The sequence below is a fragment of the Rhodnius prolixus genome, unplaced genomic scaffold (assembly GCF_049639745.1).
Source record: "Rhodnius prolixus isolate KJV_2025 unplaced genomic scaffold, Rpr scaffold_2, whole genome shotgun sequence".
Lineage (NCBI taxonomy): Eukaryota > Metazoa > Arthropoda > Insecta > Hemiptera > Reduviidae > Rhodnius > Rhodnius prolixus.
In genome coordinates this window covers 45,998,474-46,014,932 of record NW_027411592.1, presented here as the reverse complement: position 1 = coordinate 46,014,932, position 16,459 = coordinate 45,998,474, and the positions used below count along the sequence as shown (strand labels likewise).

Genomic DNA, 16,459 nt, shown 5'->3' with positions numbered 1-16,459 from the left:
TGGGTGTTTTTCAACGTTACGCTTTTTCGTGCAGTTTTTGATGGTCAACCCTTATACAACTGTCCTACCGGACAGTTTTAATACGTAACTGACAAATTATTCGTTGGCTAAAGTTTTGGGAGTTACTTTTTCAAAAATGGTCTAGTTATTATGGTTTATTGTTATAGTATAATTAACATTGCAATCCGATAGGAAATGGCATAGATGTTGCCGACAATTTTCTTGTCAATTCAATTGCCCATATTTAACAACAGTTTCTGCATTCTGGCGGGTTACTTATTTAATATATTTCATAGAGAAAAACTGATTTAGCTTTTCTTATTTATGGAGTTTCTTATTTACACTTTAAGGAAAATGAAAATTAAGTAATTTTGAATGATTTAGGACGGAGAAGTAAAATCGAGGAGGAATAAGTCACCAATTAATGATTGCTGAAGATTGATTAAATAACGTTTACGCCTTGAATACTTATTTTTTTAAAGAAATACTCCAAAAAATAATTTAATTTGGTGCGGTTCAACTAAGATTTACAACATTAATGATTCTCTTAAATTTTGTTTTAATTGAAAGAATACAATACTTCTCCATACAAGATTTTTAGTGGAGAAATATGCAAGTTCGGTGATGTAGGTGCAGAAATTATATATGAATTAACGGCATTTCATTAGAGTTCTTACTCATAATTAGCTGTTAAAGGTTAACGCCTACTTGTTTTTAATTAAATCCAAATAGTTAATTGATATTGCTAGAAAACAAGAGTCAAAAATTCATATAACTGTAACTTCAAACGTAATTAATGTTGAATTCCAGAAAGTAAGAAATTAATTCTCAGTGTAAAGCCAGAGCGGTATGTAATATTCCATAATGAATGGGCATGAGTTAAAGATTGCCTTATCGTAGTACGAGTATATATACTCTGTAATCTACTAAAACTCGTCCAAGTAGAGCGTACACTTATATATTTTAACTTACCAACTCAACATGATAACTACAGGAAACTTTGCAAAACTATAACCCACTCATACATCTCTAAGAGTTTCTATATATTTTCGTAAACTTTTGAAATTTTTTTATAATTTTTTTTAAAATAAATCTAAAATTAGGCATTGCAGAATTTCATTGCAATATAAAAATTCAAGACAACTATTTAACTGCAACAATTCTAAGTTAGGGTTTACCTTATTGAAAAAAGAAATAACTACTTTACTTTGGTACTTTGGTTTCAAGCACGTTACCATTTCGGGTTTTCTCCGAAAATATTTGGTTTTAAGTCCTCGGAGTTCGAAAAAAATGGCATTTACAAATTCGTGAGTATCTATTGCACAAGTCTATCTGCTGGTCAGTGAAATATGAGTGTGGTCACATAACTCGAAAACGGCTAATCACCGAAAGTTAAATGATCATGAAGGTCATAAGCATCCACAGCCTTTAGCGACCTGCTGGCCTCCAGAGAGTGTACTCTCGTTTTCAGGCAACACTGTTCATCATTTTTAAATTTTAGGCTCGTTCACCTCTTGGGTTAATGACGCACGGAGCTTTTTCAGAGCAAGGTCGGCCTCAACACTATTCATCACCAGACAGGGAGCTGTAAGATGCTCCCTAGGAAGAGAAAATCTAAGAGCCAGCAGCTGGATTCGAACCTGCGATCTCCGCGTTGGAATCTAGTATTCACTAATCACTGAGCTAATCTGTTCCCTCTTTACACACTGATAAAAGTAAAGTAATCGCCAATTTTTTCAGGCGGGGCTTAACGTCCAATTACTAATTAAGTGTTGTGGACGGCGGCGAATAGAAAACATACTTTACTGTAAATTTCTTTTATTAACCATTAAATAAAATCCAAGACCTAAGACCGGGAATCGAACCCAGTACCACAATACATATTAGCTTCGCAGGTCTCGCCTCTAACCGCTCGGCTACCGTGGCGCCCTCACACACTGATAATATTATTTTAATTTATTAAACTTTTAATTTTCATTTGTCATTGCCATTTTTAACTCTTGCTCTTAGAATTCAAAATTCGACTTAAACGATTTAATGGCGCCCGGACACTTTTAAGTGCCCTGTCGACCGCAGGGTATTGCTTTCTCGTTACTGGCCTTGAACTGTAAGAGGAGCCTATGTAAGAAAAATCTGAAGACAATCAGAACTTGTACAGATATCTCGTTGTGAGAACTCAGAGCTCTAAGAACTCAGCGATCTCTTGCTTTACTGTTAAGCAGAAAACAATTTCTTTCCTCTCTCTCTGTACTATTATTTCGATTAAATTTTAGTAGAATAGTTACTCTTGCAACAATATGTAATAGAATGATATAGATTAGGCCATTAGAACAACATTAACAATAGAAGGTCTCTCAGATTATTAATTCTATCAATCACAAATACCTCGCAAGTACATCAGCATGAGTTGTGATTAACTAAATATATTGTATGATATTATTTACTTAACAGATAATTTTCACGTTAATTATTAAACGTTACCTAAATGTTTAATGTATAACCACTTTTCATGGATATTAAAACAGTTGCAACAGATGTTTCCATTTAATTAGTTCTATCTTTATGTGATTATATGCGCTGTCAGCGTCTCAGAAACGATAAATTAAATTCACCTGCAGTAATTACTGTGTCTACAGTTATTAAGTTGGTGCATAGTGCTAATAATTCTAATTTATGAGCACATTTCCATGGCATAATTATATTTTAATATTAATTGTCAAACTTTAAAGTTATTTATAATCGTTTTCTTCATTTTTATTTATTTTTTATATTTTAAGAATAAATTTTTTGCTGAACATTTTTATATTATTTTTAATAACTACATCTACACATTTTGTGCTGTAAAATATTCAGAATAATTCTGTAAATAAATGATCTTTAGGGGAGGGCCAGTATTTTTAGGTGAGTATGATTGCCAAAAAAACAATTTTGATTATCCTATTTTTGGAACTACTAAATCACCATCCTTAAGCTCTAAAAACCCAAGAAGTTTTTAATTAAATCCATTAAATTTTTTTTCAGCTTTATTGAGATGTTCATTTCGTTAAGTTCAAAGCAATATTGTTATTTAAAAGAAGGAGATAGCTTAGTAGTAATATCACAGTCTCCTGCGCGAAGATCTCTGGTTTAAATCTAGCTGTTTGCCCTCAGATTTTGTTTTCCATTGTGTAACGGGGGCCGGAATTGCACTGAAAAGTTAGCCTTAATTAATAATAAATGATTATTCTAATTAATAAACAAAACTATCGAAAAGAATTCCACAATATTTTAGATATAAAAACACAGGTCCACTTGTCACGTTACGTTCACTTTAATATATGCATACAAGCTAATATTTGAACAATCGTAGGAAGAAATGGGCGATTTATATTTTGTTGTTGTTGCTGTTGTTGTTGCTGTTGTTGCTGTTGTTGTTTGCTTCAAAAGGGGCCAAATTAATTTGACAATAATCCTCAGTCCGTAGGAAGATACATGTTTAATACAGAAGCAAATCAACTGTGAATGTTCTAACATTAACAACAAATTCCCAACGATTTCATAATCATTTTACAAATACGCAGGTGTTGTTTTTTATTAACATGTTACAAGAATTTTATTTTTATTAAAGGTAAAAATAAAAGAAGTTTACAGGGAGACATTAATGTCATTATGTTGCTTATATTATTTACATAAATAATAATAAAGAACTCTAAAATATGATTGGTTTATGGAGAGTTTTGTTATAAGCGAATATAATGTGTTTAACTCCTTGGAGGGAAAGCATGATTGCAGCGGGAAACGCAGGTGAGTCACAGAAAGAGGTGGTGCTTCAAAAATTAAAAGCTCAATATATATTTTTTTTTAAATTTTCTTCAATACATCTGTATACGAGGTGTGTTCAAAAAGTAACGGGAATTTTCGTTTTTTGAAAAAAATATTTATTTATTCATCTACATTAATATTGTCGCCTTCAAAGTAGTCCCCTTCGCATACAATACACTTGTGCCAGCGCTTTTTCCAATCCTCGAAACACTTCTGAAACTCGATCTTTGTGATAGCTTTCAGCTCTTTCAGCGATTCGCTTTTAATGTCATCTATGCTTGTAAAACGACGGCCTTTTAATGTTCTCTTTATGTTTGGAAATAGAAAAAAGTCACATGGAGCCATGTCTGGCGAATATGGAGGCTGGGGCATCGTTAAAGTTTTGTTTTTGGCCAAAAATTCACGAACAAGCAATGAAGTGTGAGCAGGTGCATTATCGTGGTGCAAAATCCATGAATTGTTTTGCCACAAATCCGGGCGTTTTTTTTCGGATTGCTTCACGCAAACGGCGTTGAACTTGTAGGTAGTACTCCTTATTGATTGTTTGACCTTGTGGCAAGAATTCATGATGCACTATGCCATTAAAATCGAAGAACACAGTGAGCATAACCTTCACATTCGACCGCACTTGTCGAGCCTTTTTCGGTCTTGGCGATCCAGAATGCCTCCACTGGGACGATTGAGCCTTAGTTTCGGCATCATATCCGTAAACCCATGTTTCGTCACCTGTTATAACACGTTTCAGTAGATCCGCATTGTTGTCGACTTCATTGAGTGACTCTTGAGCAACTTCCATTCTCCGCTGTTTTTGTTCGAAATTCAACAATTTTGGAACAAATTTTGCTGCCACACGTTTCATACCCAAAACATCCGAAAAAATTTCATGGCATGAGCCAATTGATATGGCAACATCATCAGCGACTTCTCTGATTGTGATTCGGCGATCGTTCATAACCATTTCTTTCACTTTTTTCACGTTTTCATCGGTTGTTGATGTGCTTGGATGTCCAGGTCGTTCGTCATCTTCAACGTTTTCGCGGCCATCTTGGAAACGCTTATACCACTCGTAAATCCTTGTTTTACTCATAGCAGACTCACCATATGCCTTTATTAACATTTCACACACTTTATTACACTTTATTTCATTTTTTACGCAAAATTTAATACAAATTCTTTGATCCATTTTTTTTAACAAACAAAAATCGCCAAGCTCGAAAAACACGTCTAACCTTAACGGCTGCCACTTAAGAAGTAAACAATGAATATTACTGAAAATTTTATCGTATTTCAGGGGCATGTGTACCAACATAATAAAAAAAAATTTTTACAATCAGACTCTCCAAACCCGCGAAATTTAAAAATTCCCGTTACTTTTTGAACACACCTCGTATATAAAAATGAATGTGTGTCTGTTTGTTTGTACTCGATAGATTCAAAAACCATACATCCAATCGCCGTGAAAATTTGGGAAATTATTAGGTATATCACCGAGTAGGTTTTTGCAATTTTTTTTTTAAATCAGAGTTGGGGCTCTAGGTGCTCCCGAACAAATATCCCAAAAATATCAAAATAGCATTTAATTAGTAATATTTGTTAAAAGTGTAACCATGAAAACCATGAAAAACAGTTTTTTGCAATTATTAATACGAGAATAAATTATACCGAAGATGGTGGAAAATCCATTAAACTAAAAGTACTCAACAATACTATTGACGTTGATAATCGTTGGGTAGTACCATATTCTCCATTACTACTAAAAACGTATAACGCACACATAAATGCTGAGTACTGCAATTCAGTGAAAGCGATAAAATATATTTGCAAATATGTGAACAAAGGAAGCGATATGGCAGTGTTTGGAGTGGAAAATACAACTGCATCTAACGATGAAGTCACCCAATATTAACTGGGACGCTACATAAGTAGCAATGAGGCCGTATGGCGTATTTTATCATTTTCCATTCATGAGCGATATCCAACGGTTGTTCATTTAGCAGAAAATGGACAGCGTGTGTATTTTACATCAGAAAATGTACGTGCAAGAGCAATGTCACCACCTCCAACAACATTAACTGAATTTTTCACATTATGTAGAAATGCTACCTTTGCAAGGACATTACTGTACTCTGAAGTAGGGATAATTTTATTGTTAATTTTCATTTCGATGTATTGTATACATTTGGTCATTAATAAATTATGTTTGAGGTATCAAAACTGCATTTTTGTTCAAACACAGCAACGTGTGAACGGGTACAGCTAGTTAACAATAAATAATTTTAAAATCTTACGCAGAATAAACTAAATTATTCCAATTACACTTGAAAACGTGGGCCACAAGCGGTATTGCTTTAAATTAGAATACAATTCTGGAAGTAGAATGCATGGTTAGTCGCCTACATTTACGGTTCCGGGATTTAGAAGTCTCCCAAACCCAATTGATAATCCTTTAGACCAGGGGTGTCAAACTCGCGGCCCGAGATGAACATTTTTGCGGCCCAGTCAATATATCCGACGCAAAGCAAAAATAAAATAGAAATGTTAATTAGAAACGAAACCATTATATAAAATTATAATATACTTTATTTATAAACTATACGGATCATTTTAAATTGTACGTGCGAAAATGTAAAATTCTAGTTGGCTGAAACCCTCACGTTGGGTCAATTTTGAAAGTAGTCTCGGCCAATAAAACTCCCGAAATAGAAATGATATTATCAGAGAAGAGATGTCAAGTATCTGGACGTAAACAATAATTTAACTTTATATATGTTTATTACAATTTACTAGTCAAAATAAAAATATTTGTTTCTATGGACATTGATTCTTTTTTTTGCAGCCCACCGCATTGTTAAGCATTGTTTATTTGGCCCAAGTTAGCTTTTGAGTTTGACACCCCTGCTTTAGACTGTAGCCTTAACTTCAACTCACAGAGGAGTTGCTCATGTGGTTCAAGTATTGATATGGCATTGTCTCATAATGGATGCTGTGGTCATTGGTAAGGTGATGCCAACATCATCATGTTGTTTCTGTTGATATCGATCATGGATCGTCAGTGGGCCGTTGCTTCCTCTTCATAGAAGCGTCAGTGATGATGACCAGGTACGAATGGATCACTTCGCTTCCGCCTTTCATCAAGGCTGCCCATCATTTGATGCTGCCAACACATTGCCATCCTAAGCAGCTTTAAGCTGCCATATCCATTGCCAGCAAATACATGCACGTGCATAAAAAGTACGAGCAGACAATCCAAGCTCTAATAATTTAATTAACTCTTGCCTAGCATATTTATTAGGTAAATCATTTCTTTTTTAATTTATTTTACTGACTTTTAAATGTAAAAATATTCGAGATGTCTGCCACAATTAGAAGATAAGAACCTACAGGTCTGTCATTGTTCAGCATTTTAATCTACTCAGAACATGTGTTCATACTAAGAATGAACATACTTTAAACTCTTTACTGAATTTTAGTATCTAATTACAGGTAGCACTAAGTGAAGTCGAAATCTCTACATCTTATGGCAGACGCAAGTCCGAAAGCGGTCAGAGATTCAGTAAATATGCGCGGATAAAATAAAAAATTACAAAATTTGTCTAAGAAAATGAAATAACAAAAGAATTTAAAGTAAAAATTAGTTAGAAATTAACAAAAACAAAATTGAATATACGGCTGCATCTCTTGTGATTTTAGATAACAAAAAAAAAATTAAGAAATAAAAAATATTAGCATTATGGGTAATATTTCAAGCGATAAGAATACCTACTGTGTAGCAACAAGTGCAGAAGAAAGGATAGTAAAATAAATCTGTACCATTTAAGTATTACTAGTGGGCGTAAAATGGAAAGTACATACGTTGTAAAATGACTTTATACGTTGACGACCACGAGCAAAGTGGGTGGTACTTCTACTGAAACAATAACAACTACACGTCCCGAGCAAGCAATGTTATTGCTAATATATGGTTAACATTACATCTTTATATTATGGAATATTACTGCTAGATATCATTAAATACATCCTAAACAAACTAATTTATCTGCTTAAAATGATATAATTGTAAGAAAATGTAATTTAAAACCGACATAATTTATCACAATAAAAGAAAAATGTATTACATGATGGATGGAAATAAGAAAAACTTTCAAAATAATTTAGAAATAACAGCTGTAATGGAAAACTCTGGTAATTGAATAAATTTGATTCTATTTGATTGGGTTTGGTGGGAACAGTATTGTCCAGTGAACGGCCGAGCACTGGAAGAGGTTACTCAAAAAAAAACTGTGACTGTGTCATGATCAGGGCCGTGTGTTGTACGTAAATACGTTTACGTAACGGGTTATATTTTTAATATAAAATATTTTTATTTATGTATTTAGGATGAAACAATATGTCTTCATAATCGACGACCGAACACAATCTATGTCTATACAGTCCGTTGTCGATGTAGAAGCGATTTCATCATCCACTTGCATAATTTCAACCGCCCCAGCTGCAGATGTACCTGACACCGTCGTTGATCCGCTCGGCCGCATTCATTCTTTTACGTTCCCGGCACACAACTTGACTCGGTCATATGGTGTTTTATTATTACCATTCGATTGTTCTTGAGAAGCCCTTTCCAACCGTATACGATCTCTGTATTTTGGTTTTGGCTTTTCGACGCGTATAGGCCCACATTATATATATTTTTATTCTAACACCTTATTATATTCACTGTCACTATTTTACACTAATGTTTTATACACAATCGATAGATTGTGACGTCAGCTGACGATTAAAACTTAAACGAACATCGTAGCTTCTCCAAGTCAAAAGTTATACTAATCACAAATCTCGATACGCAGCAAAATGATCTCAAAATGGCGGCGCTTCCCCCACCACCGCGCGCGATGCGTCACAGTCCTCGATTATCGTAATGAATTCTTTGATCCTTTAGCTATCCAGTGGTCTAATTTAATTTTGGATGTAGACGATAGATTCGAAACTATAATGCCAAACTGTATCCCCCGATTTTGTTATCATTAGGTTTTTTTGGATTGCCTCCATATGATAGCAAATTTAAAGATGTATTCACGTCAAAAATATTCATACTTAACAGAAACGTTCAAAAAGGTTAAAAAAAAAAAAGAGTTCTTTCCTGCGTCTTAAACGTGGAATACAATTCAATCAGCTTAGTTTGAATGAAATTTAAAAAAAATATAAACCTTACAAGATATGTAAATCTTCCACTGTTCTGGTGATTGATGCAGGCCAGAATGGGCCATCATTCCTAGCTGAACCGCTCTACGGTTCCTGCAGTTTTATAAGCAGAAGAAAAAATTGAACTAAGGAGAATGAATATTATTTTTCAGGGATTTTTACTTCCTTAATACTACTATATGATCATCCTGAAGTTCTGGTTTTAAACCAACGTTTCGAAAGATGGTTAAGTTTAGCGATGTTCCTTAATCGGATTTAATTAGGAAATAAATAATCCTAACGCAATTTAGTCGAATGAGGAATGACGAGAGAGTATATTGAGTGAATATAAGAACTCTTGAGGTCAACAAAGGTAAATATAGGGAACCATTTACAGTCAAAAGATTTAAAAATACAGGATTTTCTTAGTGAACATACTCGCTAAAATCATATAAGGTAACCACAGAATAAAATTTAAAACCTGATTAATCATAAAATTAAAATAAATCAATAATAATTACTTTTTAATCAAGGAATTTGATGAGTATTAATTTTTGACTCTCTTTTTTTTTTTTTTTGTATTTTTCAGACTTCAATATACGATGTCGGAAATTTGAAGATATAACTGGCTGGCATGAACTCTTATAGAGAAAATGTGGAAAACAAAGATTGTGAAATCTTGTGTTTTAAGGATACGAGCAAACGAGGTGCACACCTTGTTAAAAACAAAACAAAAAGTACCACCAGAAAAAATATCTGGTGTTTGAACGAAAGATTCTCAACACGGTGTACTATATTTATGTGCTTGTTAAAACGCTCGTTTGTCACCATACTATGTGTCAAAGATGTGAAATCATTTTCTCTACAATGTCTTTTTTCTTTTTTTTGCCTTCTATACAACAATAACAATACATTTCATAAAAATATCAGTTTAAATACTGTTTTGTTAAAAAATAATAACACGTTAATTTAGATATAATTATTTAATTCATAAAGATGAGATGAATTTTAGATAAAAAGAAAATAGTTTATTTCATTCTTCGCTATTTTTGCAAGAGACATTAAATTTCGTTAACGTATGAGTTTCGTTTTAGATCCGGCGATTAAATCTTAATCAAATGCAAAAAAAGAAAAAACTAAATTCTCTAAATTTCAAGCGTAGTGTTGGTAAATTGGTAAAAATGAGTGAAAATACTGAAAAAAACAAATATTTTGCTAATTCAAATGCATTCCTCTTGCTGGTGAAAGAAAGCAAAAAATGTTAGTCTACGTGTTAAGACTGAGCTAGATAAATGTTCATCATTTGAAGTAAGTGAAAGAGCAGTGATCCATGAATAGAAAAAGAATGTCTGAAGTGCAAAATGATTTATGCGGCATGAGCTCAAAGTACCTCTATTGCAGAGCGCTTTTCATTTTTGTAAGAAGAAATGCGAATTTAAGATTTAATAAGAAATATAAAGTATTTCACTATTTTAAATACATATTTAGCATAAAAGCAAATGTACGAGGGTCGTTTGAAAAGTCCGTGCAAAAATAAAAACTACTTAATTTTTTGGGGTAAACCTTTTTTATTTTTCAACATAGTCTCCTTTTAGGCTTATACACTTCGTCCAACGCTGCTCTAGTTTGTTGATCCCTTCCGAATAATAGGATTTGTCCAAGTCTGAAAAATAGCCATTTGTTTCTGCAATCACCTCCTCGTTTGAATAAAATCTTTTTCCCGCCAGCCATTTCTTCATATTGGGGAACAAATAGTAGTCCGGTGGAGCCAAGTCTGGAGAATAGGGGGGATGTGAAACGAGTTGGAACCCTAGTTCCATTAATTTTGCGACCACAACTGCTGAGGTGTGAGCTGGTGCGTTGTCGTGATGGAAAAGGGCTTTTTTGTCGGCCAATCGTGGGCGTTTTTCTTACAGCTCGGTTTTCAAACGGTCCAATAACGATGAGTAATATGCAACTGTAATAGTTTTACCCTTTTCCAGATAGTCGATGAGGATTATTCCTTGCGAATCCCAAAAGACAGTCGCCATAATCTTTACGGCCGAAGGAACGGTCTTCGCCTTTTTTTTGGCGCAGATTCCCCCTTGGTAACCCATTGTTTAGATTGTTCTTTGGTCTCAGGAGTGTAGTGATGTATCCATGTTTCATCCACAGTGTCGAAACGTCGCTTAAAGTCCTGCGGATTCTTCTGGAACAGCTGCAAACCGTCCTTGCAACACTTCACACGATTTCGTTTTTGGTCAAGCGTGAGCAATCGCGGCACCCATTTTGTGGATAGCTTTGTCATGTCCAAATGTTGATGCAAAATATTATGTACCCGTTCATTCGAGATACCCACAGTACTAGCAATCTCACGCACCTTCATTCTTCTGTCATCCATCACCATATCATGGATTTTATCAATGATTTCTGGAGTAGTAACCTCAACAGGGCGTCTAGAACGTTCAGTGTCACTTGTGCCCATATGGCCACTCCGAAAATTTTGAAACCACTTATAAACTGTTCTAATCGAAGGTGCAGAGTCACCATAATGTTTATCTAGCTTCTCTTTAGTCTCCAGAGGCGTTTTGCCTTTCATAAAGTAGTGTTTAATCAACACACGAAATTCTTTTTCGTCCATTTTTTGAAAATCACTCGACTTCCTCGATTCAAACGAATGCCAAACACGAAGAAATAGACCGATCTGGCTGAAACTTGGTGTGTGTTCTTCCAAGAGGTGCTACTAACTAAACATAACCTCGATACGCGCCAGTGGTGCTATCTCTCTGACTTTGCACGGACTTTTCAAACGACCCTCGTAATTACGCTACATTCTCCCTAAGGCGAACAATTCTTCCACCCGTTTACCTAAACCTCACTCCTCTTCCCACAACAGATTGGGTTCAGTACCTAGGACTCTTCATGGACAAACGCCTAACCTGGAATCCACATACTACACTCAAACGGAAAGAACTGAACAGACAATTCAAACTTCTTTCTAGACTTCTTGTCAAGCGATCTAAACTCTCACTACAGAATAAACGGCTTATCTACACCATGGTACTAAAACCTGCCTGGACTTACGGAATGGAACTTTGGGGCTCAGCCAAAGCTTCCAATATCTACAGAATCCAGCCCTTCCAGTCAAAAAACACTCCGTCGAATCGCTAATGCTCCTTACTTTGTATCAAACTCTACCTTTCACCGAGATTTCCCTTGTCCCTTATGTTTCAGAAGCTATAAGATCCCGTTATATTAAATTCCACACATCAATCACCTCACATCCTAATCTACTAGTATATCCCAACTAACTGCATTGCCAGGAAATCCTCCAAGATAGTTGAAGCGCAGGTGGCCACGCGATCTTCTCAAAGAAGTAAGTGCCAGTCGACAATAGTGGAAGTGTACCTCTTTGGGAGGTTTCACCAACGGGTGGACTCTTCCCTCACGTTACTTCATGTTAATACTTGTATCATGTTATATCAGCTTCACTTATTGCAGAAATATACTGCAGTTGTGAAAATAAATGAAGTAAAAAAAAAAAAAAAAATAATAATAAATACAAATTCTCTTCAGTACATAATCACGTTTAAACGTAATTATTGAATATATTATAACAGACAGAATACTTGTTCTTTGAAAGAATTGTTTTTTGATGAAATAAAGACGACGGCATTCATGCTAAAAACTATCAAAATTTGGGCTAACACAATTCAAAGTGAGACCTGACTGGAGCCAATTAAGACAAGCAAACATCTTTCAAGATTGTTCAATATAAAACATAGTCAATATAGAACAGATACGTATTAATTGATATTTAAAAAATTTCAGTTGATAGCATTGAATTTTTGTGCTAACAGTAGTCTATATTTAGTACGATATATGATATGTCCAGCACATGGTTCATCTATTCATCATGGGCACTTTGCTTCGTTTCCTCCCATGCGTTAGAACGTTTCCATTACACGAAATTAAACTTGTCTAAGAACATCTAACAACAAAAATGTTCTAAGCGGATTTTATGTGCCGAAAGTTTTCAATAAAGAAAATGGCAAATGTAAAAAAAAAAGAAAGTCAACCATAAAATATGTCAAAATAACGCACTGGCAACGATTGTCAAAAAGAATAATTATAATTATTTTTTTCTTTACTTACTTGAACATCTTTGGAGTAGAGATTATTCGTGTGTAAGTACATAGCTGAGAAATTTCTGAGGGTGTCAAATTCAAATACAATTTCCACTGGCCTGCCAGAGGTGCTAAAACTGTCGTTTCGCCAGCCGACCCATTCGTAACCTGGTTTTAAACAGAAAATAAGAAATGAATGTTGTATAAAATTGATTTACGAGGTATGTTCAAAAAATAAGGTGAATTTTCAAATTTCGCGGGCTACGTACATTCGAATTTCGATTGTCTTTTTTTTTTATGTTGGTACACTTGTCTCGAACATATTTTCAAAGTTGTAGCTATATAGCATGTTTAGTTTGTATGTTAGAGGCATAAATAAGACAAGTGTTTTGCGAGTTCGGCGATTTTCTTCTGTCGAAAAAAATGGATCAACGAATTTGCATCAAATTTTGTGTAAAAAATGGAATTAAGTGTTAAAAAACACTTGAAATGTTGAGAGTGGCGTACGGTGAGAGTACTCTGTGTCAAAAAAATGTTTACAAGTGGTACAAGCTTTTCACAGAAGGTCGAGAAGATGTGAATGACGACGCTCGCCCTAGGCGCCCCAGCACATCAACAACCGATGAAAATGTTGAGAAGAATCGTCGAATCACAATTAGAGAAGTTGCTGAGGTTGTCGGCATATCGGTTGGCACATGTCCTGCAATTTTTTTCGGAAATTTTGGGCATGAAGCGTGTAGTAGCGAAGTTCGTTCCAAAATTGCTGAATTTTGATCAAAAAAACCGTCGCATGAGCATCGCTCAGGAATTGTTGAATGACATTATCATGTCTCAGTCACCGTATTCACCAGATTTGGCGCCCTGCGACTTTTTCCTGTTCCCATGATTGAAGAGACCCATGAAAGGACGGAGATTTGCGACGATTGAGGAGATAAAAACCGAATCGCTGAGAGAGCTCAAGGACATACCAAAAAGTGCATATCAGAACTGTTCCGAGGATTGGAAAAAACGCTGGCACATATGTATTATATCTGAGGGGGACTACTTTGAAGGAGACAAAATAAAAATCGATGAATAAATAAATATTTTTTAAGAAAAATGAAAATTCACCTTATTTTTTGAACACACCTCGTATATTCATTGAAGGGTAAATCTTCTTGATAAGGGACTTGTTAAAATCATAAATTAATTCCACTTTGTTACAAATTCAGATCATAACTATAAGTAAAGCTGAGTGGATACAGAAAGTTCAGAATTATAACTAGAGTTCCTCTTTACAATAGATTACTGACAAAGAATGCTTTTTGCAATATTCAGATAGAATTATTAAATTGAGTACCGGATAATCAGAGAGACAAGGTAACTTCTTGTAGGTAAGGTTATATCTTGGGCTTCCCAGTTGACAATATTCCTCACTATTACTGATCCCTAAAGTAAATGACAAAAATAAGATGGAACCCCATTATTTTGCCTTTTAAAGCTCCTTCAAAAATAAAACTTGGTCAAAACGCTTGGAAGATGCTTGCGCATGTGGTACTTTCAAAAAGATATCTATTTATTCTTTAAGGATAATTGATAAAAATCAAATAAGAAACATTAAACCAAACATTTATAGAAGCGATGTTTGTGTACGAATGATTATATCTGCGAATGAATGTAAGAGAAATTTAAGTTAATAAACAGTAATTTTAATAAGCGTTGAAAGCTGACGAGAGATCACAACAATGCTAAAGTCAATTACAGTTATGCTTAAATCGTCTTTGCATAATTACTTCCTTTCAAAATATCCATTAACAGAGTTGAGTTATGGTGCCACTAGGCCAATGAACTTTCTCCCTAACTTATAAATTGCTAACATAATTTCAATTTCAACAAAAGAATATTTTTTTCTTTTACTTTTAGCAAAATGATAATAATTTCTGAACACTTATATTGCTTTTTATCGAGTGGCAAAGTATTTCGGCGATTTAATATTTCATTTACAAGTTACTAATTGGTTGTTAGTTGGCTGGGGACAATAAGTGAAAGTTTATTGAGTTCGACCTTTCTAATATATCTGGTGTTCTTCTTCAGGAACTAAAGAAGAGTGTTTTGGAATGCCAGAGTTCGAGGTGTGGCTATTAAATAACGAGACTATTGCTATAAAACATTTTATTTTAAATCTATACATATTTAGTTATTATCACCTTCAATATACACCTCTCCCCTATCCCTACAACGCTCTATGCGAATTTACCACCTGCGAAACAGTGCTGGAAGTATTTTTCTGTCATCCCCTGCATGAAGCGTGCCACTTTTTCTTTCACAGCTTCAACGAACTGAAATCGTGTTCCTTTTAATGCAGATTTGACTTTGGGGAACAGATAAATGTCACATGGGGCCGCCAGGTCAGGCGAATAAGGCGGATGGCCTAAAACTGAGATGTTGTACTTGGCTAGAAACGTCGTCTTGACAGACAATGCAGTGTGAGCCGGCTCGTTGTCTTGATGGAGAACCCCGTGACTTGGTCTTCCACAAAATCGGGTCGTTTTTTCCTTACTCTTTCACGGAGTTGAGCAAGCACCTCACGGTAGTAATGTTGATTAATTACAATCGATATTTTCATCCGTTTTGAACGTGGAAGGGCAACTCGGGCGATCATCATCTCCGACGTCTTCTCGGCCATCTTGGAAACGCTTGAACCACTTGAAAAACTTGCGCACGTGATAAACATTCATCGCCATAAACTTCTTTTAATAAAAGATAAGTTTCAGTAGCGGTTTTACCCAGTTTTATGTGAAATTTCACGACAATTCGTTGCTCTACTACATGTGTAGTAAACTTTTAGCAGTAAAGGAACATCCTCCCTACTCTATCACCCCTGGAACCTCTACAAGAACGGATTCGTCAAGAAGTAATAATATAGTCAGCAAATTTTCCGTAAAGGTGTATACTAAGAAGGATTGGAGTACAACCTAGTTGGGCGTCAGTGCTTCATGACAGCTCTTGTGCACTAAAAGATGCATCTTAAGTTAAATTAAAGTTACTAGTCTGGACGTTTTCTCATTATATTGCAAAATAAAGCGGAGTAAGTGATTGCGACTTTTATTAAAGTGTAAATCTGATTTGAAGACTTGTGCAGTCGTTGGGTTTTAGCGAAAACACGCCACTGCTAAGACCAGTGGTCTTGAATTAGAACAGGAAAACAACACTCTTTAATCCAGTAGCTTAGTACTAATCCAAAGATAGGCCCCACTTATGGATTCCAGTCAAATATTTTTGCACTGAACGTCTTCACGTGATACACTAGGGCCAGTAAAAGTCATTTCTACGCAAACCGGAGACAATTTAATTAAATATTGCGCTGATAATAGTAATTAAATATCTAACCAGTG

General features: G+C 34.9%; 1 protein-coding gene across 11 annotated transcripts in view; it reads right to left on the bottom strand.

Annotated features, from left to right (window-relative positions):
* The window catches only part of Ddr (discoidin domain-containing receptor 2), a 671,237-nt gene that overhangs the window by 78,324 nt on the left and 576,454 nt on the right, over window positions 1-16,459 (bottom strand). For all 11 annotated transcript variants that reach the window (XM_074119472.1, XM_074119475.1, XM_074119477.1 and 8 more), the window contains one exon: window positions 13,114-13,253. In XM_074119472.1, coding sequence (XP_073975573.1) covers window positions 13,114-13,253 — 140 coding nt within the window. The remainder of the gene's footprint in view (window positions 1-13,113; window positions 13,254-16,459) is intronic.